The 24,341-nt window shown below is 59.2% G+C and overlaps 3 protein-coding genes and 1 long non-coding RNA gene across 10 annotated transcripts; 2 read left to right on the forward strand and 2 right to left on the reverse strand.

The window, feature by feature from the left end:
• Positions 1-902: 902 nt before the first annotated feature.
• On the reverse strand, positions 903-1,869 carry LOC310921758. Its single transcript, XR_014592200.1, has 2 exons — positions 1,811-1,869; positions 903-1,512 (listed from the first exon to the last, which is right to left on the reverse strand). It is a non-coding gene; the product is annotated as an uncharacterized lncRNA (long non-coding RNA).
• LOC310921757 (uncharacterized protein) lies at positions 1,225-2,749 on the forward strand (the record flags this gene model as incomplete). 7 transcript variants are annotated; one of them, XM_083881978.1, is made up of 4 exons in its annotated part: positions 1,225-1,778; positions 1,914-1,994; positions 2,110-2,187; positions 2,288-2,749. In XM_083881978.1, 4 exons carry the CDS (start codon positions 1,225-1,227, stop codon positions 2,724-2,726), a joined length of 1,152 nt encoding a protein of 383 aa, XP_083738104.1. In that variant the 3' UTR covers positions 2,727-2,749. The 7 variants fall into 7 exon arrangements, with proteins under 7 accessions (XP_083738104.1, XP_083738106.1, XP_083738109.1 ...); XM_083881980.1 differs by lacking the exon at positions 2,110-2,187 and having other exon boundaries at positions 1,225-1,578; positions 1,675-1,778; positions 1,914-2,037; positions 2,229-2,749; XM_083881983.1 differs by lacking the exon at positions 2,110-2,187 and having other exon boundaries at positions 1,225-1,578; positions 1,699-1,798; positions 1,982-2,037; positions 2,229-2,749.
• Positions 2,750-8,642: 5,893 nt separating this feature from the next.
• MRPL4 (mitochondrial ribosomal protein L4) lies at positions 8,643-22,077 on the reverse strand (the record flags this gene model as incomplete). Its single annotated transcript, XM_083881947.1, has 10 exons — positions 8,643-9,569; positions 9,659-9,729; positions 10,241-10,350; positions 11,096-11,202; positions 11,967-12,084; positions 12,775-12,826; positions 12,923-13,094; positions 14,271-14,319; positions 20,257-21,070; positions 22,064-22,077. 10 exons carry the CDS (start codon positions 22,075-22,077, stop codon positions 9,406-9,408), a joined length of 1,671 nt encoding a protein of 556 aa, XP_083738073.1. The 3' UTR covers positions 8,643-9,405.
• Positions 21,668-23,164, forward strand: S1PR2 (sphingosine-1-phosphate receptor 2; the record flags this gene model as incomplete). The annotated part of the gene is made up of 3 exons (XM_083881948.1): positions 21,668-21,698; positions 21,768-21,880; positions 21,971-23,164. The coding sequence occupies exon 3, from the start codon at positions 22,076-22,078 to the stop codon at positions 23,162-23,164; it is 1,089 nt and encodes a 362-aa protein (XP_083738074.1). The 5' UTR covers positions 21,668-21,698; positions 21,768-21,880; positions 21,971-22,075.
• Between the last annotated feature and the right edge of the window lie 1,177 nt (positions 23,165-24,341).

The following is a 24,341-nucleotide window of genomic DNA, read 5'->3' on the forward strand; positions in this document are numbered from 1 at the left end:
GAAATAATAGGGGAAATAATGGAGGAAATTGTGGGAAAATAATGGAGGAAATGGAGAAAAATAATGGAGGAAATGGGGGAAAATAATGGGGGGAAATGGGGGGAAATAATGGGGGGAAATTATGGGGGAAATAATGGGGGGAATGGGGGAAAATTGGGGAAAATGGGGAAAAATAATGGGGGAAATGGGGGGAAATAATGGGGGGAAAATGGGGGAAAATTGGGGAAAATGGGGAGAAAAATAATGAGGGAAAATTAGGAGAAATGGGGGGAAAATAATGAGGGGAAATTTGGGGGAAATGGGGAAAATAATAGGGGGAAATAATGGGGGAAAATTGGGGAGAAAATTGAGGAAAAATAATGAGGGGAATGAGGGGAATTATGGGGGAAATAATGGGGGAAATTGGGGAAAATTGGGAAAAATAATGGGGGGAAATGGGAAAAATAATGGGGGAAAATTAGGTGAAGTGGGAAAAAGAAGGGAGGAAATAGCAGGAAATGGGGGGAAACAGCAAGAAAATGGGGAAAAATGAGGAAACAATGAGAAAATATAGAAAACAAGGGGAAAAACAACAACAAAATGTGGAAAAATAGGAAAAACCAGCAGAGAAAAATTAAAATACCAACAGAGAAAAACCCCTAAACTGACCAGAAAAAAAACCTAAATTCACGAGAAACATTTTGGGATGTAGAAAAAAAAAAAAAAAAAGAGGTTTGAGGAACCCAAAAGGGGAAAAAGGAGCCCCCGGTGGCCCCTCGGGAACCCCCCGGGCTGAGCCCTGGGGGGATTCCCCGGGCAGCGATTTCAGATCCTCCCTTGAGAGGAACCGACCTCCCTTTTCCCAGAATGGCCCAGCCAGGAAAGGGAGGGCGGGAGAGAGAGAAAAAAAAATAAATTCCCAATTTATTATTATTATTTTAATTTTTTTTTTTTTTTTTTTTTTTTTTTTTTTTTTTTTTTTTTTAGTTTTGTTTTGTTTTGGTTTTTTTTTTTTTTTAATTTTTGTTGGTTTTTTGTCTTTTTTTTTTTTTTTTTTTTTTTTTGGGAGGGTTTTTTTTGTTTTTTGATTATTTAAAAAAAAAAAAAAAAGGGATTTCACAATAATAAACAAAATTCTCCGTTAAACGGGCGCGTGGGAAATAAAAAAAACCCATCTCAACCACATCCTGACATTTCCCCACCCCCCACAGATCTCAGTGACACCTCCAGTGACATTTTTATGCCATGGGGGGGTTAAAAAATCCCCAAAAAATGTCATTTTTAGTGTCCTTTTCCTCACCTGTGATGACACTCAGGGTGCCCAAGGCCAGAACCAGCAGCGCCAGCGGCTCCATCCCCTACCAGGAAAAGTCCAGTGGGATTTTGGGGGGTTTTTTTGGGTTTTTTGGGGGGTTTTTGGGTTTTTTTGGGGTTTTTTTGGGGTTTGAGGAGGGAGGTCCCAGGGAAGAACCACTCGGGGTTTCCCAGGAAGGATCTGATGGGGATTTTTGGGATGGGGAGGGTCGGGATCTCCTGGGAAAGTTGGTTCTGGTTCTTCTGGGAAAGTTGGTTCTGGTTCTTCTGGGAAAGTTGGTTCAGGTTTTTCTGGAAAAGTCGGTTCTGGAGCAACGGGAAAAGTCGGTTCTTGATCTCCTGGAGGGTTCGGTTCAGGTTCTTCTGGAAAAGTCAGTTCAGGTTTTTCTGGGAAAGTTGGTTCAGGTTCTTCTGGTAAAAGTTGGTTCTTCTGGAAAAGTCGGTTCTGGAGCACTGGGAAAAGTCGGTTCGGGTTCCCAGGGAAGGTTCAATTTGGGTTCTCCAGGTTCTGGAGCACCGGGAAAAGTCGGTTCAGGTTCTTCTGGGAAAGTCGATTCAGGTTCTTCTGGAAGGATCAATTCGGGTTCTCTGGGCTGGTTTGGTTCGGGTTCTCCTGGAAGGTTCGGTTTGGGTTCTCTGGGTTCTCCAGGAAGGGTCGGTTCTGGATCACCGGGAAAAGTCGGTTCAGGTTCTCCTGGAAGGTTCGGTTCGGGTTCTCTGGGCTGGATCAATTCAGGTTCTCAGGTTCGGTTCTGGTTCTCCTGGAAAAGTCGGTTCTGGAGCACCGGGAAAAGTCGGTTCAGGTTCTTCTGGAAGGATCAATTCGGGTTCTCCGGGCTGGATCAATTGGGGTTCTCCTGGATGGATCAATCCGGATTCCCAGGGATGGATCAGGTTCTCCGTTATCTCCAGGCTGGATCAATCCGGGTTCCCAGGGATGGATCAGTTCGGGTTCTCCTGGATGGATCAATTCAGGTTCCCCTGGAGGTTTCAGTTCTGGCTCTCCGTTATCTCCAGGCTGGATAAATTCAATTTTTTCCGGGTTTGGGTCCCCTTGGGGCTCCTTTTGGGGTCTCAGGGTGGGCTCTGGGTCCTCCCCTGTCCCTCTGTCTGTCCGTCCCTGTGTCCGTCCCTGTGTCCGTCTGTCCGTCCCTGGCTCTCCCCGCGTGTTCCTCCCCCGTTTCTGGGCCGTTCCCGCCCAGGGCGATGTTTTTATATCTCGGTTCCCCTGTCCCGCCCCCCCCGGGGAATTTCCGGGGCTGGGGGAGCTCCTGGAGGGGCTGGAGGGGGAAAATTCCTGTCCCGGGATAAATTCCTGTCCCATCCCGGGTCAAATTCCTGTCCCTCTTCCCTTCCTGCCCATCCCGGGATCATTTATTTATCTTTTTTCTCCATCCTGTGACACTTTCTTTCCTTTTTTCTCCATCCTGTGACATTTTTTGGCCCCTCCTTGTCCCCCCTTTGTCCCCTCCTTGTCCCCTCATTTATCCCCTCCCTGTCCCCCCCTTGTCCCCTCCTTGTCCCCTCATTTGTCCCCTCCCTGTCCCCCCTTTGTCCCCCCTTTGTCCCCCCTTTGTCCCCTCCTTGTCCCCCCTTGTCCCCCCTTTGTCCCCTCCTTGTCCCCCCCTTGTCCCCTCCTTGTCCCCCCTTGTCCCCCCCTTGTCCCCTCCTTGTCCCCTCATTTGTCCCCTCCTTGTCCCCCCTTGTCCCCCCCTTGTCCCCCCTTTGTCCCCTCCTTGTCCCCCCCTTGTCCCCCCTTTGTCCCCCCCTTGTCCCCCCTTGTCCCCCCCTTGTCCCCTCCTTGTCCCCTCCTTGTCCCCTCATTTGTCCCCTCCTTGTCCTCCCTTGTCCCCCCCTTGTCCCCCCTTTGTCCCCTCCTTGTCCCCCCTTGTCCCCCCTTTGTCCCCCCCTTGTCCCCTCCTTGTCCCCCCCTTGTCCCCTCCTTGTCCCCCTTTGTCCCCTCCTTGTCCCCCCTTGTCCCCCCTTTGTCCCCTCCTTGTCCCCCCTTGTCCCCCCTTTGTCCCCCCCTTGTCCCCCCTTGTCCCCCCCTTGTCCCCTCCTTGTCCCCCCCTTGTCCCCTCCTTGTCCCCTCATTTGTCCCCTCCTTGTCCCCCCTTGTCCCCCCCTTGTCCCCCCTTTGTCCCCTCCTTGTCCCCCCTTGTCCCCCCTTTGTCCCCCCTTTGTCCCCCCTTTGTCCCCTCCTTTGTCCCCCCTTGTCCCCCCTTTGTCCCCCCCTTGTCCCCCCTTGTCCCCCCTTGTCCCCCCCTTTGTCCCCTCCTTGTCCCCCCTTGTCCCCCCTTTGTCCCCTCCTTTGTCCCCCCTTTGTCCCCCCTTTGTCCCCCCTTTGTCCCCTCCTTGTCCCCCCTTGTCCCCCCTTTGTCCCCCCCTTGTCCCCCCTTTGTCCCCTCCTTTGTCCCCCCCTTGTCCCCCCTTTGTCCCCCCTTGTCCCCCCTTTGTCCCCCCCTTGTCCCCCCTTGTCCCCCCTTGTCCCCAAACCCTTTTGGGGGGGGGGGGTCCCTGAAGTGCCACCCCCCCGCCGGTGACAGGGATGTCACCCGTGCCTGTCCCCCGCCTGTCCCCCGCCCGGGGGTGGCCCCGGTGGCCGCCATTGGCTGTCACTGTCACTGTCACTGTCACTGTCACCCGGGGTTTGTCACTTCCTCAATTCTTTGTTGCTTTTTGACGTTTCGGGGCATTTTTGTCACCCCTGGAAGCGTGGGAACGTCCCTGGTGTCCCCAGGGTGGGCACTAATGTCCCCAGGGTGTCCCAGGGTGGGCCCTGATGTCCCCAAGGTGGTCCCTGATGTCCCCAGGGTGGTCCTTGATGTCCCCAAGGTGTCCCCAAGGTGGTCTCTGATGTCCCCAGGTGTCACCAGGATGGTCCCTGATGTCCCCAGGGTGTCTCCAGGGTGGGCCCTGATGTCCCCAAGGTGGTCCTTGATGTCCCCAAGGTATCCCAGGGTGGTCACTGGTGTCCCCAGGGTGGCCCCTGATGTCCCCAGGGTGTTCTCAGGGTGGTCCCTGGTGTCCCCATGGTGTCCCCAAGAACCCCTATCCCTGATGTCCCCAAGACATCCCCAGGGTGGTCACTGATGTCCCCAGGGTGGTCTCTGATGTCCCCAGGGTGTCCCCAGGGTTGTCCCTGATGTCCCCAGGATGGTCCCTGATGTCCCCAGGGTGTCCCCAGGGTGGTCTCTGATGTCCCCAGGGTGTCCCCAAGGTGGTCCCTGATGTCCCCAGGGTTGTCCCTGATGTCCCCAGGATGTCCCCAGGATGGTCCAGGATGTCCCCAAGATGTCCCCAAGCTGTCCCCACTGTCCCATCCCCTACATTCCCCTTTCCCAGGCCCTGGTGGTGTCACCCACCCCTGTCACCCCCCCCCCCATCACTTTGTCACCTCCGGGTCACCGAGGACGGAAATCCGGTGACGTTGTCACAGCCACGAGGTTCCCCTTCTGCACCACGAGGGTGTCACGTGCCCCTGGCCGAGGTGACAGTCCCCAAAACGTGTCCCCTGCCCTTCCCAGTGGACTTTCCTTGTCACTGGGATGGCTCAGGGCCACCAGGAATGTCCCCAAGTCGTGTCACCTCCCCTGCCAGTCCCAGAGGATTGTCACTGGGATGGTTTGGGAATGTCCCCATGGTGTCCCCATGGTGTCACCTCCCTGCCATTCCCTGTGGAGTGTCCTTGTCACTGGGATGGTTCAGTGCCACCAGGAATGTCCCCATGGTGTCCCCAAATTGTGTCACCTCCCCGCCATTCTCTGAGGACTGTCCTTGTCACTGGGATGGTTTGGGGCCACCAGGAATGTCCCCATGGTGTCCCCAAGGTGGATTGTCCCTGTCCCTGTCCCTGGAATGTCGGGAATATTTGGAGGCCACTGGATGGGGACAAGGACATGGGGACACAGAGTTGGATGGACAAGGACATGGGGACAAGGACATTGGGGACAAGGGGACAGGGACACTGGGGACAGAATGGGGACATGGGGACAAGGACATTGGGGACACAGAGTTGGATGGACAGAGATGGGGGACAGGGACATGGGGACAGGACGGGGACATTGGGGACAGGACAGGGACACTGGGGACACAGAGGTGGATGGACAGAGATGGGGGACAGGGACATTGGGACAAGGACATGGGGACATTGGGGACACAGAGGTGGATGGGCCAGAATGGAGGACAGGAAAAACAGGAACACGGGGGACAAAGGGGACAATGGGGACAAATGGGACAATGGGGACAAAGGGGACAATGGGGACAATGGGGACAAATGGGGACAAATGGGGACAATGGGGACAAATGGGACAATGGGGACAGGAGGGCGGTGCCAGCTCGGAGTCAACAGGACGTGCCACCCCCTCCGCAGGATGTGACCCGGTGCCAATGTCCCCTGGTGCCACTGTCACCTCCCAACCTGTAGTGCCACTGTCACCTCCCTCCAGTGTCCCCTGGTGCCACTGTCACCTCCCATCCCCTTTGTGCCACTGTCACCTCCCTGCCAATGTCCCCTGGTACCACTGCCACCTCCCTCCAGTGTCCCCTGGTGCCATTGTCACTGTCGCTGTCACTGTCACCTCCCTCCAGTGTCCTCTGGTGCCACTCCCATTGTCACTGTCACTTCTTGGTCACCATTGTGTCCCCCTGTCCTGCCAATGTCCCCTGGGGTGTCCCTTGGGTGTCCCCTTGTGCCCCCCCAGCCCCATTTGTGGCCTCTCCCTCCTGTCCCCTCCCTGTCCCCTCCTGTCCCCCCCTGTCCCCTCCTGTCCCCCCCCGTCCCCCCTGTCCCCTCCCTGTCCCTCCGTGTCCCCCCCTGTCCCCCCCGTCCCCCCCTGTCCCCCCCGTCCCCCCCTGTCCCCTCCTGTCCCCTCCTGTCCCCTCCTGTCCCCCCCTGTCCCCCCTGTCCCCTCCTGTCCCCCCCTGTCCCCCCCTGTCCCTCCGTGTCCCTCCGTGTCCCTTCCCTGTCCCCTCCCTGTCCCCTCCGGTTTTCCCGGAATTTTTCGCTCACCTGGAAAACCGGGAGAAACCGGGAAATCCCCCCCGAAAAAAAATATAAATAAAAAAGGGGAAAAAATCCCTCCCAAAACCGGGAAAAAGATCCCAAAAAACTGGAAAAAAAAAAAAAAAAAAGAAAAAGAAAAAAAAAGAAAAAAAAAAAAGAAAAAAAAAAAAAAAAGACCAAACTAAAACACCGGGAAAAATCAGGAAAAAAAAAAAAAAAAAAAAAAAAAAAAAAAAAAATAAAGGAAAAAAAAAAAACAAGAAAAAAGAAAATAAAAAAAAAAAGAAAAGAAAAAGAAAACGAAAAAGAAAAAAAACCCAAAAACCAAACCAAAACAACAACAAAAAAAAAAACCACAAAAAAAAAAAAAACAACAAACCAAAAAAAAACCAAAAAAACCCCAAAAGACACCAAAAAAACCCCAAAACCAACCAAACAAAAAACCCCCACAAAACACACACAAAAAAAAACCCCAAAAACTCAAAAAACGAGAAAATCAGGGAAAGGAAAAAAAAAAAAAAAAAACAAAAAACAAAAAACAACAACACAAAAACCCGGGGGAAACAGGGAAAAAAAAAAGAAACCTTCAAAAAAAAAAAAAAAAAAAAAAAAAAAAAAAAAAAAAAAAGTGAGAAATTGGGGGGAAAAAAACCCAAAAAAATAGGAAAACCGGGGGAGAAAAACAAACAAAAAACCCCCCAAAAAACTCCAACAACAAAAACCTGGTGGGAAAATAATAATAATAATAATAATAATAATAATAATAATAATAAACGGGGAAATCCAGGAAAAAAATAAAATAAAATAAAATAAAATAAAATAAAATAAAATCTAAAAAAAAAAGACCCTAAAACAGAGAAAAACAGGAACAAAATAAAAAACAAACCCACAAACCCAAAACCGTGAGAAATCAGGAAAAATAAATTCTTCTCAACTCTCCCTTTCACTTTTATTTTTATTTATTTTTCCCTGGGATTCCTCCCCCCTCAAAACCCTTTAAAATTCCTAAAAAAAATCCAAAAATTCCCCTCGGAATTCCCTAAAATTCCCCTGAATTTTGAACTTCCCCCCCCACCCCAAGCGCTGAAATCCCCGGGGTGAGTCAGCGGTTTGTTTTTAATCAGAATTTCCTCCGAAATTCCCGGAATTCCGGCGGCAGAGGGGGGGAATTCCTGGGAAAAACCTGCGGGGGAACGAGGGGCTGGAAAAAGGGGGTTGGGATTGTTTTGGGGGGCTCCAAAAAGGGGTTTGGGATTTGGGGAGGGGATGGAATTAAAAGGGGCTCAAAAAAGGGTTTGGGATTTGGGGAGGGGGCTGGAATTAAGGGGAGGGGGCTGGAAAAGGGGTTTGGGATTGTTTTGGGGGGCTCCAAAAAGGGGTTTGGGATTTGGGGAGGGGGATGGAATTAAGGGGAGGGGGCTGGAAAAAGGGTTTGGGATTTTGGGGGGCTCCAAAAAGGGGTTTGGAATTTGGGGAAGGGGCTGGAAAAGGGTTTGGAATTAAAGGGAGGGGCTGGAAAAGGGGTTGGAATTTGGGGAAGGGGCTGGAAAAGGGTTTGGAATTAAAAGGGGCTCAAAAAAGGGGTTGGAATTTGGGGAGGGGGCTGGAAAAGGGTTTGGGATTTTGGGGAGGGGGCTGGAATTAAAAGGGGCTCAAAAAGGGTTTGGAATTAAAAGGGGAGGGGCTGGAAAAGGGGCTGGAATTAAAAGGGGATCAAAAAGGGTTTGGAATTAAGGGGAGGGGGCTGGAAAAAGGGGTTGGAATTTTTTTGGGGGGCTCCAAAAAGGGGTTTGGGATTTGGGGAAGGGGCTGGAATTAAGGGGAGGGGGCTGGAAAAGGGTTTGGGATTTTGGAGAGGGGGCTGGAATTAAAAGGGGCTCAAAAAAGGGTTTGGAATTAAAAGGGGAGGGGGCTGGAAAAGGGGTTTGGGATTCTGGGGGACTCCAAAAAAGGGGTTGGAATTTGGGGAAGGGGCTGGAAAAAGGGTTGAAATTTTGGGGGGCTCCAAAAAAGGGGTTTGGGATTTGGGGAGGGGGATGGAATTAAGGGGAGGGGGCTGGAAAAGGGGTTGGGATTTTTTGGGGGGCTCCAAAAAGGGGTTTGGGATTTGGGGAGGGGGATAGAATTAAGGGGAGGGGGCTGGAAAAGGGGCTGGAATTTTGGGGAGGGGGCTGGAGTTAAAAGGGGCTCAAAAAAGGGTTTGGAATTTGGGGAAGGGGCTGGAAAAAGGGTTTGGAATTTGGGGAAGGGGTTGGAATTAAGGGGAGGGGGCTGGAAAAGGGTCTGGGATTAAATTGGAATTTTGGAATTTGAGGGGGGGGATCCCCAAAAATAAATCCAAACATCCATGGAAATAAAAAAAATCCCTTTAATTGCCACAGCAGTGCCCGAGAGCCCCAAACTCCCCACGGGATCGGGGCTGGATCCAGTTTGGGGGGTCCAATCCCAGTTTGGGGGGGTCCAGATCCCAGTTTGGGGGTCCAGATCCCAGTTTGGGGGTCCAGATCCCAGTTTCGGGGGTCCAAATCCCAGTTTGGGGCTCCAGATCCCAGTTTGGGGGGGTCAGATCCCAGTTTGGGGGGTCGGATCCCAGTTTGGGGGGTCGGATCCCAGTTTGGAGCTCCAGATCCCAGTTTGGGGGGTCAGATCCCAGTTTGGGGGGGTCAGATCCCAGTTTGGGGGGCCAGATCCCAGTTTGGGGCTCCAGATCCCAGTTTGGGGGGTCAGATCCCAGTTTGGGGGGTGAGATCCCAGTTGGGGGGTCAGATCCCAGTTTGGGGGTCAGATCCCAGTTTGGGGGGTCCAGATCCCAGTTTGGGGGGCCAGATCCCAGTTTAGGGGGTCTCCCCAAGCCCGGGGGGGTCTCAGGCAGCCCCTGGGGGTCTCAGGTGGCCCCTGGGGGTCTCACCCACCCCTGGGGGGCCCCGGGAAGGTCCCTGTAGGACATGGAGAAGGGACATAATGATGTTGTGTCACCGTGTCCCCAAATCCCATCGCGATGAGATCGGGACCAGATCTCACCCCATGGGATCCAGTTTGGGGGGGTCTCCCTGAGCCCAGGGGGGTCTCAGGTGGCCCCCGGGGGTCTCAGGTGGCCCCTGGGGGTCTCACCCACCCCGGGGGGCCCCGGGAAGGTCCCTGTAGGGCAGGGAGAAGGGGTAGAGGGGCGAGTAACGCGAGTCGTGCCACAGCAGCCGCTGCTCCAGGAAGGTGACGGCGCCCAGGGTCAGCACCAGGGTCTGGTGTTTCAGCAGGCTGTGCACGTTGAGCCCTGCGGGGGACACGGTGGGGACACGTTGGGGACAGTTTGGGGACGTCTGTGGGGTCATTAAAAGGGGGGTCAGGGGAGGTGGGGCTCACCCAGGGCTGGGATGAGGGTGAAGGATTTGAGCCCCTCGGCCGCGGCGCTGATGTTCTCCGGGAACTCGTCACTGGGGGGGAGGAAAGGGGGTGGGATTGTCCCCAAAGTGTCCCCGAAGTGTCCCTGAAGTGTCCCCAACGTGTCCCCAAGGCAAGGATACCCAGCCCTGGTGTTCTCAAGCTTTTGGTGATCTGTTTGTGGTGTCCCCAGGCTGTCCCCAGGGTGTCCCCAGTGTCCCCAGGGTGTCCCCAGGCTGTCCCCACTGTCCCCAGAGTGTCCCCAGTGTCCCCAGGCTGTCCCCAGGGTGTCCCCAGGCTGTCCCCACTGTCCCCAGGCTGTCCCTAGGGTGTCCCCACTGTCCCCAGGGTGTCCCCAGGCTGTCCCCACTGTCCCCAGGCTGTCTCCAGTGTCCCCAGGCTGTCCCCACTGTCCCCAGTGTGTCCCCAGGCTGTCCCCAGTGTGTCCCCAGTGTCCCCAGGCTGTCCCCAGGGTGTCCCCAGGCTGTCCCTAGGGTGTCCCCAGGCTGTCCCCAGTGTCCCCAGGCTGTCCCCAGTGTCCCCAGTGTCCCCATCCCCTCTCACACGTCCACCAGCAGCACGGAGCTGCCCCAGTGGCGGAACCGGGCCAGGTCCTGCAGGTACCGCGGGTCACGGCTCGGCACCTCCAGGCTGTCCACGACGTGCAGGTCGTCCTGCCAACAACAGGGACATTGTCACCTCGTCCCCAAGGCCTCGGTGTCCCCAAGGCCCTCAGTGCCACCCTGGTGTCCCCAAGCCCTCATTCTCCCCAAGCCCTCAGTGTCCCCAAGGCCCTCAGTGCCACCCTGGTATCCCCAAGCCCACAATGTCCCCAAGCCCCCGGTGTCCCCGAACACCTGGTGTCCCCAAACCCCTGAGTGCCACCTTGGTGTCCCCAAGCTCTTGGTGTCCCCAAGCCCCCGGTGTCCCCGAACACCTGGTGTCCCCAAACCCCTGAGTGCCACTTTGGTGTCCCCAAGCCCTCAGTGTCCCCAACCCTCAGTGTCCCCAAGGCCCTGGTGTCCCCAAACCCCAGGGTGCCACCCTGGTGTCCCCAAACCCCTGAATGCCACCCTGGTGTCCCCAAGCCCTCAGTGTCCCCAACCCTCAGTGTCCCCAAACCCCCGAGTGCCACCGCAGTGTCCCCAAACCCCTGGGGACACCCCCGTACCTGCATCCTCTTCACAGTCAGTGCCACCTTGGTGTCCCCAAACCCCTGGTGTCCCCAAGCCCCCGAGTGCCACCCCAGTGTCCCCAAACCCCTGAGTGCCACCCCAGTGTCCCCAAACCCCCTGGTGTCCCCAAACCCCCGGGGACACCCCCGTACCTGCATCATCTTCACAGTCAGTGCCACCCCAGTGTCCCCAAACCCCCGAGTGCCACCCCAGTGTCCCCAAACCCCCGGGGACACCCCCGTACCTGCATCATCTTCACGGTCAGCGCCACCTTCAGCCCCAGCACCCGGACCCTCATGGGCAGCATGTAGAAATAGCTGGTGGGGCCCCGCGGGCCGTGGGCGATGCCACCTGTCACCAGAGGGGACACGGTGACATTCCTGAGGAGGGGACACACCCCACACAGCCCCTGGTGGCCCCACGGTGTCCCCGAGCCAGCCCAAGTCACCCCAAAGCATGGACAGCCAGGTCTTGTGTCCCCAGGGTGGTCCCTGATGTCCCCAGGGTGTCCCCAGACACCTCAAACTAGGGACAGCCACCCCTGATGTCCCCAGAGTGTCCCAGGATGATTTTTGATGTCCCCAGGATGGTCCCTGATGTCCCCACGGTGATCCAGAATGTCCCCGGGGTGGTCCCTGATGACCTCAAGATGCTCCAGGATGTCCCCAAAGCACCCCAGGTTGTCCCCAAGCCCTGTCCCCAGGTGTCTGAGTGTCCCCAAGGTGTCCCCAAGCTCTAGTGGCCCTGTCCCTGGCTGTTGGGCTGTCCCCAAGCCCTGTCCCCAGGTGTCCCCATGTGTTTGGGTGTCCCCAAAGTGTCCCCAGGGTGTCCCCAGGTGTCCCCAGGTGTCACTGACCCCCACGCCACAGTGGTGACCGGATGGAGCCCATCCCGAGATGTCCCTAAACCCTGTCCCCGTGTGTTGGGCTGTCCCCAGGGTGTCTCCAGGCTGTCCCCAGGGTGTCCCCAGGTGTCACTGACCCCCACGCCACAGCGGTGACCGGATGGAGCCCATCCCGAGATGTCCCTAAACCCTGTCCCCGTGTGTTGGGCTGTCCCCAGGGTGTCTCCAGGTGTCCCCAGGTGTCCCCAAGGTGTCCCCAGGTGTCACTGACCCCCACGCCACAGCGGTGACCGGATGGAGCTCTGCCTGGCCCGGCCTGTCCCTTTCTGCCTCCAGGGCTTGCGGCCACCGCCCCGAACCTCGGCACGAGTGCGGACACGGGCGTGGCTCTGGGGACACACAGGGGACAACGGGGACATTGGGGATACACAGGGGACATTGGGGGACATTGGGAACACACAAGGGATGTGGGGACACACAGAGGACATCGGGACACACAGGGGACAATGAGGACACACAGGGGACATGGGGATACACAGGGGACATTGGGGACACACAAGGGATGTGGGGACACACAGGGGACATGGGAGACACACGGGGACATTGGGGACACACAGGGGACACGGGGACAGAGACAGGACAACGGACACAGGGGGACGCAGAGGGACAAGGGGAGACAAGGGGGACACAGTGGGGACAGAGAGGGGACAAGGGACAGAGAGGGGACAACAAGGGGCACAGGAGACAAGAAGGAAAACAAACACCCCCAAATACCCCCCTTTTTACCCCCAAATCCCCCTTTTTCCCCTCTAAATCCCCCCTTTTTGCCCTCAAATTCCCCTTTCCCCCAAAATCCCCCCTTTTTGCCCTCAAATTCCCTTTTACCCCTCAAATCATCCCTTCCCCTCCTCAATTTCCCCTTTTTACCCCCCAAATTCTCCCTTTTAACCCCCAATTTTCCCCTCAAATCCCCCTTTTCAGCCCCAAATCCCCCTTTTTACCCCCAAATTCTCTTTTTTACCCCCCAAATTCCCCTTTTCACCCCCAAATCTCCCTTTATCCCCCCCAAACCCACTCACAATCCTCTTGTAGTTCCTCTGCCACGTGGCCACCGCGTGCAGGACGTCCAGCCTGGTGACATCGGGGTGACACACAGAGGGTGACACTCCCCCCCTGCACCCATGGGTGTCCCCCCCCCGCACCCAGGGGTGTCCCCAGAGGCCTCACCTGGGGGTGACAGCGAAGACTCCAGGGTGCAGGTCGGCCAGGCCCCTCAGGGTGTCCTCGGGGTGACGCAGGGACTCCACCCAGGCCTGGACGGGGGACAGCGGGGAGGGGACAGGGACGGAGCAGCTCCGGAGCACCGGGGACAGCGGTGGGGACAGCGGCAGGGGCGAGCCTGGGGACACAGGGACATGGTGGGGACACTGGGGACACATTGGGGACACATTAGGGACACTGGGGACAGGGACAGAGCAGCTCCGGAGCACCGGGGACAGCGGCAGGGGCAAGCCTGGGGACATGGGGACACAGGGACATGGTGGGGACACACTGGGGACAGGGACAGTGGTGGGGACAGCACCGGGGGCATGGCTGGGGACATGGGGACACATTGGGGACACTGGGGACAGGGACAGCACTGGGGGTGAGCCTGGGGACAGGGGGACACATTGGGGACACTGGGGACAGGGACAGCACTGGGGGCATGCCTGGGGACACACTGGGGACATGGTGCGGATACTGGGGACAGGGACAGCGGTGGGGACAGCACCGGGGTCCTGCCTGGGGACACACTGGGGACATGGTGGGGACAGGGATAGCACCGGGGGTGTGGCTGGGGACACGCTGGGGACACGCTGGGGACATGGTGGGGACAGGGATACATTGGGGACAGCACCGGGGGTGTGGCTGGGGACACGTTGGGGACACATTGGGGACAGGGACAGCAGCGGGGGCATCTCTGGGGACACAGGGGTACACTGGGGACATGGGGACACATTGGGGACAGCACTAGGAGGGGTCTCTGGGGACGTGGGGACATGTTGGGGACACACTGGGGACAGGGACAGCAGCGGGGACAGCACCAGGGGGGTGTCTGGGGACATGGGGACACGTTGGGGACAGAGAGGAGGGTGGCCTGGGGCATCCCCCAAAGCAGGGACAGCCAGGGCTGATGTCCCCAGGGTGTCCCAGGGTGGTCTCTGATGTCCCCAGGGTTATCCCTGATGTCCCCAGGGTGTCCCAGGGTGGTCTCTGATGTCCCCAGGGTTATCCCTGATGTCCCCAGGGTGTCCCTGCTGTCCCCAGGGTGATTCAGGTGTCCCCAGCTCCCTGGTGGCCTTGTCCACGATGTCCCCAGGACAGTCCCTGCTGTCCCCAACCCCAGGACCAGCCCCTCCCCGCTGTCCCCAAGGTGGCCCAGGGTGTCCCCAATTCCCTGCACTGTCCCCAAAGTGTCCCTAAGCTGTCCCCAGCCCCACACTCACCCCCTCCCCATTGTCCCCAAGGTGTCCCCAGCCCCTCAAGGTGTCCCCAGGATGTCCCCAGGGTGTCCCCGCGGTGTCCCCTCACTCACCCCTGCGGGGCTCGGGGGCCGCGGGCGGGGCCGGGGGCGCCGTCGAGAACTGAGATAACAAGGGGGGGAATAAGGAATCAACCACGGGCCGAGGGGAGGGGGGACACGACCCCCGCCCACCCCCAGCCCCGTTCTTGGACTCGGCCCGGCCCCCCGAACCCTCCCCGGCCCATCCCACACTTGGTTCCGCCCCGGCCCCGCCCCTCAGCGATAACCACGCCCCCTCAGTGATCTGGTTCCGCCCCTCAGCACTGGCCCCGCCCCTCAGCGATGGCCCCGCCCCTCGCCCCGGTCCCGTTTATTGGGCTTCGGTTTTTTTTTCCCTGATTTTGGGGATTTTTGGGTTGACGGGGGCCCGGTGCCGTTCTCCGCCCGTTCTCCCTTCAGTCTAGTTTGATCTCGGTGCCGTTCTGTGCCCGCTCTCCCCTTAACCCAGCCCGGTGCGGTTCCCCGCTAAACCCGGCCCCGGTGTCGGTCCCGGTTCCCGTCTCTGCCCGCTCTCCCCTCAGCCCAGCTCAGTATCGATTCCTGTTCCGGTCCCCACCGTTCTCCCCTCAGCCCAGCCGATCTCTGCCCGTTCTCCCCTCAGCCCAGCCCGGTCTCTCCCCTCAGCCGAGTCCGATCTTTCCCCTCAGCCCAGCCCGGTCCCGGTGGCGGTGTCGGTCCCGTACCCCGGCCCAGCCCCGGCCCCGGCCCCAGGCCCTCAGCCCAGCCCGATCCCTGCCCGTTCTCCCCTCAGCCCAGCCCGATCCCTGCCCGTTCTCCCCTCAGCCCAGCCCGATCCCTGCCCGTTCTCCCCTCAGCCCAGCCCGGTCTCTGCCCGTTCTCCCCTCAGCCCAGTCCCGATCTCTGCCCGCTCTCCCCTCAGCCCAGCCCGATCTCTGCCCGCTCTCCCCTCAGCCCAGTCCCGATCTCTGCCCGCTCTCCCCTCAGCCCAGTCCCGATCTCTGCCCGCTCTCCCCTCAGCCCAGTCCCGATCTCTGCCCGCTCTCCCCTCAGCCCAGTCCGATCTCTCCCCTCAGCCCAGCCCGGTCTCTGCCCCCTCTCCCCTCAGCCCAGCCCGTTCCCCACAGTTCTCCCCTCAGCCCAGCCCGATCCCTGCCCGCTCTCCCCTCAGCCCAGTCCCGGTGCCGGTCCCGTACCCCGGCCCAGCCCCGGCCCCAGCCCCAGGCCCTCAGCCCAGCCCGATCTCTGCCCGCTGTCCCCTCAGCCCAGCCCGGTCCCGGTGGCGGTTCCGTTCCCATACCCCGGCCCAGCCCCGGCCCCGGCCCCAGGCCCTCAGCGCGGCCGCCCCCGCGCGGATCATGGCAGGAAAGCGCGGGAGGGCGGGGGGGTCAGGCGCGTGACGTCAGCGCGCATGGCGTCACTTCCGGCGGGGGGCGGAACGGCGGGAAAAAGAGGAGAAAGAGGAGGGGGAGGAAGAACAGGGGGAGGGACCCCCCGGGAACCCCCCTTGGTGTGTCCCCCCCTTGTGTCCCCCAGCCCAGGGACCCCCAGGACCCCTTCCCCCTTGTGTCCCCCATCCCAGGGATCCCGGTGTCCCCCAGCCCCAAATCCCCCTCGCTGGTGTCCCCCTGCTGACCCCACCCTAATATCCCCCCCAGTGACCCCCCCCCCCTTCCAAAGCTCCCCCAAATCCAGTTGTCACTTCCCGGTGTCCCTGTCCATTCCCAGTATCCATTCCCAGTATCACTGTCCCTTCCCAGTGCCACTTCCTAGTGCCAGTGTCCATTCCCAGTGCTGGTGCCACTTCCCAGTGCCCCTTCCCAGTGTCCCTGTCCCTTCCCAGTTCCCCATCCCAGTGCCAGTGTCCCTGTCCATTCCCAGTTCCCATTCCCTGTTCCCATTTCCCATTCCCAGTTCCCAATTCCCATTTCCATTAACCATTTCCATTCCCAGTCCCATTTCCCATTCCCAGTTCCCATTTCCCATTTCCATTCCCAGTTCCCATTCCCTCTCCCATTTCCCATTTCCCATTCCCAGTGTCTATTTCCATTTCCCATTCCCAGTTCCCATTTCCCATTCCCAGTTCCCATTCCCAGTTCCCATTTCCCAGTTCCCATTCCCAGTTCCCATTCCCCATTCCCAGTTCCCATTCCCAGTTCCCAATTCCCATTTCCATTAACCATTTCCATTCCCAGTCCCATTCCCCATTCCCAGTTCCCATTTTCATTTCCCATTCCCAGTCCCATTTCCCAGTTTGGGGCTTCTCCCCCCCAAAATTCCCACCGGGAATTCTCTCTCTTTTTTTTTTTTTTTTTTTTTTTTTTTTTTTTTTTTTTTTTTTTTTGTGTGTGTGGTTTTATTTATTTTTTTCTCCCATTCATTTTTCCCAAGCCCCGCCTCGTCCCGGGGGGGCTCCGGGTGGGCGGGAAATTCCGCTCCTGTTTCTAATTAAATCCCACTTAAATCCCTTCTCCGGCCCCTCCCCAGAGCGCAAAATTTTGGGAATTTTTGGGGGGTTTTTTTTGGGAAATTTTCTTCCGAGCTGGGAAAAAAAAAAAATCCCCAAAAATTCGGAAAATATCACAAAAAATTGGGGGGAAAAATCACCAAAAATAGAGAAGGAAATAAAACAAAATAGGGGGGAAAAACCTTAAAAATAGGGGGGAAAAAATTCCAAATATAGGGGAAAAGACAAACCAAAAATAGAGGGGGGAAAGTCCCAAAAATCAAGAAGAAATCCCAAAAATTGGGGAAAAAAATTCCAAAAATAGGAGAAAAAAATCCTAAAAATGGGGGAAGAAAGTCCCCCAAATAGGGAAAACAACCCCACCAAAAAAATCGAGGAAAAAAATCCCAAAATCGAGGGAAAAAAATTCCCAAAGTCGGGGAAAAAATATCCCCAAAATTAGGGGAAAAAAATTCCCCAAAGTCGGAGAAAAATCCTAAAATTAGGGGAAAAAAAATCCCAAAATTAGGGAGGAAAAAGTCCCAAAAAAAGTCGGAAAAAAATCCCCAAAATCTGGAAAAAAAAAAATCCCCTAAAATACGGAAAAAAAATTCCCCAAAATACGAAAAAAAAATCCCCAAAATCGAGGAAAAAAAAATCCCAAAAAATCAGAAAAAAATCTCTAAAATCCTTTAAAAATCCCCAAATTTGGGGAGTGGGATCAGAGGATTTTTCTCCTTTTTCACCTCATTTTTAATCCCAAAAACAGGAACACCCTGGGTGGGTTTTTCCTTGTCCCCCTCCCCATTTTGGGGGGTCCCAGCCATGGTGGGTGAGAGGGGGCGTGGCTTTGTTGACCACGCCCATTTGTGGGCGTGTCCTGATTTAGCCACGCCCCCTCCGCCCCCGCCCGCTCATGTTGGAGCCGGGACGGGCGCTCAGCGCTGCCGGGACCGGCCCCGGGACCGGTAAGACCCCAAAAAAAACCCCCCAAAAAACCCCCAAAACCCCCTTTTTAACCCCCCTTGGGGTTCCCCCTTTTTTGGGGACCCCCCCAGTGTCCCCTCTGTCCCCCCAAAGGTGGGGGGGGGGACTCGGGAGTGTCCCCAAAAGTTTTTTGGGGGGGAGAATTTTGGGGTGGATGGGAAAATTTTGGGATTGGAGGGGATAATTTTGGGATTGGGGGGATAATTTTGGGATTGAGGGGGTGGTTCAGGTGCCACCCCTCTCATTGTCCCCGTCCCGGCCCAGCTGTTTCGGCCACGCCAACATCTGGCTCGCAGCTGGAGGAGGAGAAAGGGGAGGGGGGGGTCCTTGGAGGGGGGGGGGGGCACATCTGGAACTTTCTGGGGTGGGGCTGGGGAGGGGGGTCCCCAAAATCCCCCATGGGGACGGTGATGGGGTGGGGGGTCCTGTTGTGTCTGGGGGGCTTGGGGGAGGTTTTGGGGGGTTTGGGGGGGGATTGGGGGGTCTGGGGGGTCTGGGGAGGGTCTTGGGGACCCCCCCGCCGTCCTGGCCGCCGCCCCCGCGGTTAAAGCCGGCGCTAAGCTCGGCTCGGATCCGCCCTGATCCAATTTGCTCCGGGATATTTCGGGATCCGAGCGGCCCCGCTGAGCCCCCGCGGGCCCTGAGCCGCCTTTCCCCCTCCCCCGGCAGGGCTGGGGGTCCTGGGACCCCCCAAAACCGGGGAGGGGGTCCTGGGACTGCCCCAAAACTGGGAGGGGGTCCTGGGACTGCCCCAAAACCGGGGAGGGGGTCCTGGGACTGCCCCAAAACCGGGAGGAGATCCAGGGCTGGGATCCAGGGCTGGGGGGTCCAGGGACCACCCCAAAACTGGGAGGGGATCCTGGGACCGCCCCAAAACCTGAGGGGATCCAGGGCTGGGGGGTCCCAGGACCACCCCAAAACCGGGCAGGAGATCCTGGGGGAATTCTGGGGTCCTGGTGTGGGATCCTGGTGTGGGACCCCCCATTTTCGGATCCCAGTGTGAGACCCCAGTCCAGTTCCCAGTTTGGGATCCTGGGGCAATTCCCAGTTCAGGATCCCAGTTCAGGATCCCAGTTCAGGATCCCGGGGCAATTCCCAGTTCAATTCCCAGTTCAGGATTCTGGGGGCAGTTCCCAGGGGCAGTTCCCAGTTTGGAATCCCAGTTCCCACAGTTCCCAGTTCAGGATCCCAGTTCAGGATCCTGGGGCAATTCCCAGTTTGGAATCCCAGTTCCCACAATTCCCAGTTCAGGATTCTGGGGGCAGTTCCCAGGGCCAGTTCCCAGTTTGGAATCCCAGTTCCCACAGTTCCCAGTGCAAGATCCCGGTTTGGGGTCCTGGGGCCATTCCTGATTTGGGATCCCAGTTTGGAATCCCGGGGCCATTCCCAGTTTAGGATCCCGGTTTGGGATCCCGGGGCTGTTCCTGGATTGGGCTCCCAGTGTGGAATTCGGGGGCCATTCCCCATTTAGGATCCCGGTTTGGGATCCCAGGGCCATTCCTGGTTTGGGGTCCCGATTTAGGATCCCGGCTTAAGGTCCCAATTTAGGATCCCTTTTTAGGATCCTGGTTTAGGATCCAGGGGCCATTCCCAGTTTAGGGTCCTGGTATGGGGTCCCAATTTGGAATCCCAGGGCCATTCTCAGTTTAGGATCCCGGTTTGGGATCCCGGGGTCATTCCTGGTTTAAGGTCCCGGTTTGGGATCCCGATTTGAAATCCTGGGGCTGATCCCGGTTTGGAATCCCAGTTTGGGATCCCGGGGCTGTTCCCGGTTTGGGATCCCTGTTTGGGATCCTGGTTTGGAATCCCACGGCCATTCCTGGTTTAGGATCCCGGTTTAGGATCCCGGTTTGGGATCCCGGTTTGGGATCCCAGGGCCATTCTCGGTTTGGAATCCTGGTTTGTGGTCCTGGTTTCGGGTCCTGGTTTGGGATCCCAGTTTGGGATCCCGGGGCTGTTCCCTGCTTGGGATCCCAGTTTGAGATCCCGGGGCCGATCCCGGTTTAGGATCCTGATTTGGGATCCTGGGGCCATTCCCTGTTTGGGATCCCAGTTTGGGATCCCGGGGCTGTTCCCTGCTTGGGATCCCAGTTTGAGATCCCGGGGCCGATCCCGGTTTAGGATCCTGATTTGGGATCCTGGGGCCATTCCCTGTTTGGGATCCCGGTTTGGGATCCCGGGGCTGTTCCGTGTTTGGGATCCCGGTTTGGAATCCCAGTTTGGGATCCTGGGGCCATTCTCGGTTTGGAATCCCTGTTTGGGGTCCCAGTTTAGGACCCCTGTTTGGGATCCCGGCTTGGGATCCTGGTTTGGGATCCTGGTTTGGGATCCTGGTTTGGGATCCTGGTTTGGGATCCCGGGGCCATTCCTGGTTTAGGATCCTGATTTAGGATCCCAGTTCAGAACCCCTGCTTGGGATCCCGGTTTGGAATCTCGGTTTGTGATCCCGGTTTGGGACCCGGCCCGTTCCCGGGGGTCCCGCCGCCCCCGGCCCCGCCCGTTTTCCCCCGGTGTGCCCCCCCCGTTGGGGCGGGAAGGGGAAGGGGAAGCGGCGGACGCTCCGGGCCGGTTCCGACCGGCACCGCCGGCTCCAACCGGCACCGGTACCGGTACGGGGCTCGGGGGGTCCGGGGGGGCTAAAGGGGAATCCCGGGGCCGGCGGGAGCCCGGGGCGGTGTCCCGGTACCGGCCGCGGCTGCGCCAGCGCCGGGCGGCGGCGGGACGGGGCCGGGGGCTCCGGGACCGCTCTGGGACGGGTCTGGGGGCTCCGGGACCGCTCTGGGACGGGGCCGGGGGCTCCGGGACCGCTCTGGGACGGGTCTGGGGGCTCCGGGACCGCTCTGGGACGGGTCTGGGGGCTCCGGGACCGCTCTGGGACGGGTCTGGGGGCTCCGGGACCGCTCTGGGACGGGTCTGGGGGCTTCGGGACCGCTCCGGGACGGGTCTGGGGGCTTCGGGACCGGTCTGGGACGGGTCTGGGGGCTCCGGGACCGCTCTGGGGGCTCCGGGACAGCACCGGGAGCTCTGGGACCGCACCGGGGGCTCCGGGACGGTTCTGGGACGGTTCTGGGACGGGTCTGGGGGCTCCGGGGGCTCCAGGACCGCTCCGGCGGCTCTGGGACCGCTCCGGGACGGTTCTGGGGGGGGACTCCGGTACCGGGACCGCTCCAGGATGGCACCGGGGGCTCCAGGACGGTTCTGGGGGAATTCTGGTACCGGGACAGGACAGGGACCGCTCCGGGACGGTTCTGGGACGGCACTGGGTCGGTTCTGGGGGAATTCTGGCACCGGGACCGCTCCGGGACGGCACCGAGGGCTCCGGGACGGTTCTGGGATGGTTCTGGGGGAATTCTGGCACCGGGACCGCTCCGGGACGGCACCGGGGGCTCCTGGACCGTTCTGGGACGGCTCCGGGACGGTTCTGGGGGAATTCTGATATCGGGACTGCTCCGGGACGGCACCGGGGACGGTTCTGGGGGAATTCTGGTACCGGGACAGGACAGGGACCGCTCTGGGACGGCACTGGGTCGGTTCTGGGGGAATTCTGATACCGGGACTGCTCCAGGACTGCTCTGGGCGGCACCGGGACGGCTCCGGAGGAGTTCTGGTGCCGGGACAGGACCGGGACAGCTCCAGGCCGGTGCCACCGGGGCCCCCCCCAGTCCTGTCCCGGAGCTCTCGGGGGTCCCGGGTCGGGAGGGGGGACGGGGCTTTACCGGGGGGTCCTGTCCTGAAATTTGGGGAGGGGGGACACAGGGACAGAGCAGTGACATCACCTGGTGTCACCTCCGGCCACCCCCAGGGTGTCCCACCCCATTCACTGTGGGGTGCCTGTCACCTCCTGCCACCCCGGTGTCACCCGGGTGACACCCCAGGGTGTCCCTGGTGGCACAGAGGTGACAATGGGGTGACATTGCTGTCCCCAGGAGCCATGTCCTGGTGGCACTAAGGCTTGGGTCACCCTGGTGGCACAAAGGTAACACCAAAGTGACACCACTATGGACATTTTCTCCCCCCAGGAGCCATGTCCTGGTGGCGTGGGCACAAAGGTGACACTGCCATCCTCAGGAGCCGTGTCCTGGTGGCGCTGAGCCTTGGGTCACCCTGGTGGCACAAAGGTGACAATGAGGTGACATTGCCATCCTCAGGAGCCATGTCCTGGTGGCACTAAGGCTTGGGTCACCCTGGTGGCACAAAGATGGTACAAAGGTGGCACAGAGGTGACACCAAGGTGACACAAAAGTGACACACTATGACATTTCTCCCCCCAGGAGCCATGTCCCGGCGGCGCTGAGCCTTGGGTCACTTTGGTGACACCAAGGTGACACCACTATGACATTTCCCTCCCCAGGAGCCATGTCCCGGCGGCGCTGAGCCTCGTCACCATCCCCACCGCCGCCCTCACCCCCCTCACCCCCACAGCGCCATGGGGAGCATCTACAAGGAATATTTCAACCGCGACAAGATCCGCGAGCACTACAACTTCACCAAGGGCGACACCGAGAGCCCCTCGCCGTCCCGCTGGGTGGGCTCGGCCCTCATCGTGCTGCTCTGCTGCGTCATCGTGCTGGAGAACCTGCTGGTGCTGGTCTCCATCTGCCGCAACAAGCGCCTGCACCTGGCCATGTACATCTTCATCGGGAATTTGGCGGCGTCGGATCTGCTGGCCGGGGCGGCGTTCATGGCGAACACTCTGCTGTCGGGCAGCACCACCTTCAGCCTGACCCCCGTGCAGTGGTTTGTGAGGGAGGGCACGGCCTTCGCCACGCTGGCGGCCTCGGTGTTCAGCCTGCTGGCCATCGCCATCGAGCGGCACGTGGCCATCACCAAGGTGAAGGTGTACGGCAGCGACAAGGGCTGCCGCATGGTGCTGCTGATCGGCGCCTGCTGGGTGATCGCCGGCGCCGTGGGCAGCCTGCCCATCATGGGCTGGAACTGCATCAGCGACCTGGAGGATTGTTCCACCGTGCTGCCGCTCTACTCCAAGCGCTACGTGCTCTTCGTCACCACCATCTTCACCCTCATCCTCATGGCCATCGTGGGGCTCTACACCAGGATTTACTGCGTGGTGCGCTCCAGCCACGCCGAGATCGCCTCGGCGCAGACCTTGGCTTTGCTCAAGACGGTCACCATCGTGCTGGGAGCCTTCATCGTGTGCTGGCTGCCCGCCTTCATCATCCTCCTGCTGGACGCCTCGTGCCCGGTGCGCGCCTGCCGCGTCCTGTACAGCGCCAACTACTTCTTCGCCTTCGCCACGCTCAACTCGGCCGCCAACCCCGTCATCTACATGCTGCGCAGCAAGGACATGCGTGGGGAGTTCCTCAGGGTGCTCTGCTGTGCCGGGGAGGGCTTCAGGAGGAGGAGGAGGAGGAGGTCGGGGAAGTGCGGCCGGCCGGGGGTGCCGCTGCGGACATCCAGCTCGCTGGACAAAGGGGTTGTGGCCGGCGGTGGTGGTGGTGGTGTGGCCGAGTTGGCCACGGCGCCGTTGACGCGCGAGTGCACCACGTCGGTGTGAGGGGTTGGTGACCATGGTCACCCCATGGATACCCCATGGACATCCCATGGCATCGTGGACACCCCACTGCCACCCTGGGGACACCCTATGGTCAACTTGGGGACATCCTGTGGACACCCCGTGGCTTCATGGACATCTCGAGGTTATTCCATGGACACCCCATGGCCCCAAGACCACCCTGGGGACACCCCACGGCCACCCTGTGGACATCCCATGACCTCGTGGACACCCCAAGGTGACCCTGGGGACACCCTGTGGACCCTCCATGGACACCTCATGGCCCCAAGGCCTCCTTGGGGACACCCCATGGCCACCCCTTGGCCTCATGGACTCCCCACAGCCTCATGGACCCCCCAAGGCCACCCTGGGGACACCCTGTGGACCCCCCATGGACACCTCATGGCCTCAAGGCCACCTTGGGGACACCCTGGGGACACCCCATGGACACTCTACAGCCTCAAGACCACTCTGGGGACACCCCATGGTCCCAAGGCCGCCTTGGGGACACCCCAAGGACCCCATCATGGACACCTCATGGCCTCAAAGCCACTCTGGGGACACCCTGGGGACACCCCATGGTCCCAAGGCCACCCTGGGGACACCCTATGGATCCCCCATGGACACCTCATGGCCTCAAGGCCACTCTGGGGACACTCTACAGCCTCATGACCACTCTGGGGACACCCTATGGTCCCAAGGCCACCTTGGGGACACCCTGGGGACACCCCGGGGACACCCCATGGACACTCAGGGGACACCCTATGGTCTCGAGGCCACCTTGGGGACACCCTGGGGCCACCCTGGGGACCCCTCGGTGACACCCCTGGCCACCCCATGGCCCTGGGGACACTCTATGGACCCCCCCCATGGACACTTCATGGCCCCAAGGCCACCCTAGGGACACCCTAGGGACACCCTGGGGCCACCCTGGGGACCCCCCAGTGACATCCCGGCCACCCCACGGTACGAGCGGAGCGGTTCCCTGCCGGTTCCCCCGCGTTCCCCGCGGTACGGAGGGACACTTCCCCTTCCCGGGGGTGTCCCCGCTGTCCCCTCTGTCCCCCGGTGTGCCCGGACAGGCCCTTCCCACGCCCTTCCCTTTTCCCCGAGCCCCGCGGGCACGGCCGGACCTGTCCGACGAGTCCCGGGGCTCCTCCCGTGCCCGTGGGAGGCTCTT

Source organism: Zosterops lateralis (assembly GCF_965231275.1).
Source record: "Zosterops lateralis genome assembly, chromosome: 36".
NCBI classification, from domain to species: domain Eukaryota; kingdom Metazoa; phylum Chordata; class Aves; order Passeriformes; family Zosteropidae; genus Zosterops; species Zosterops lateralis.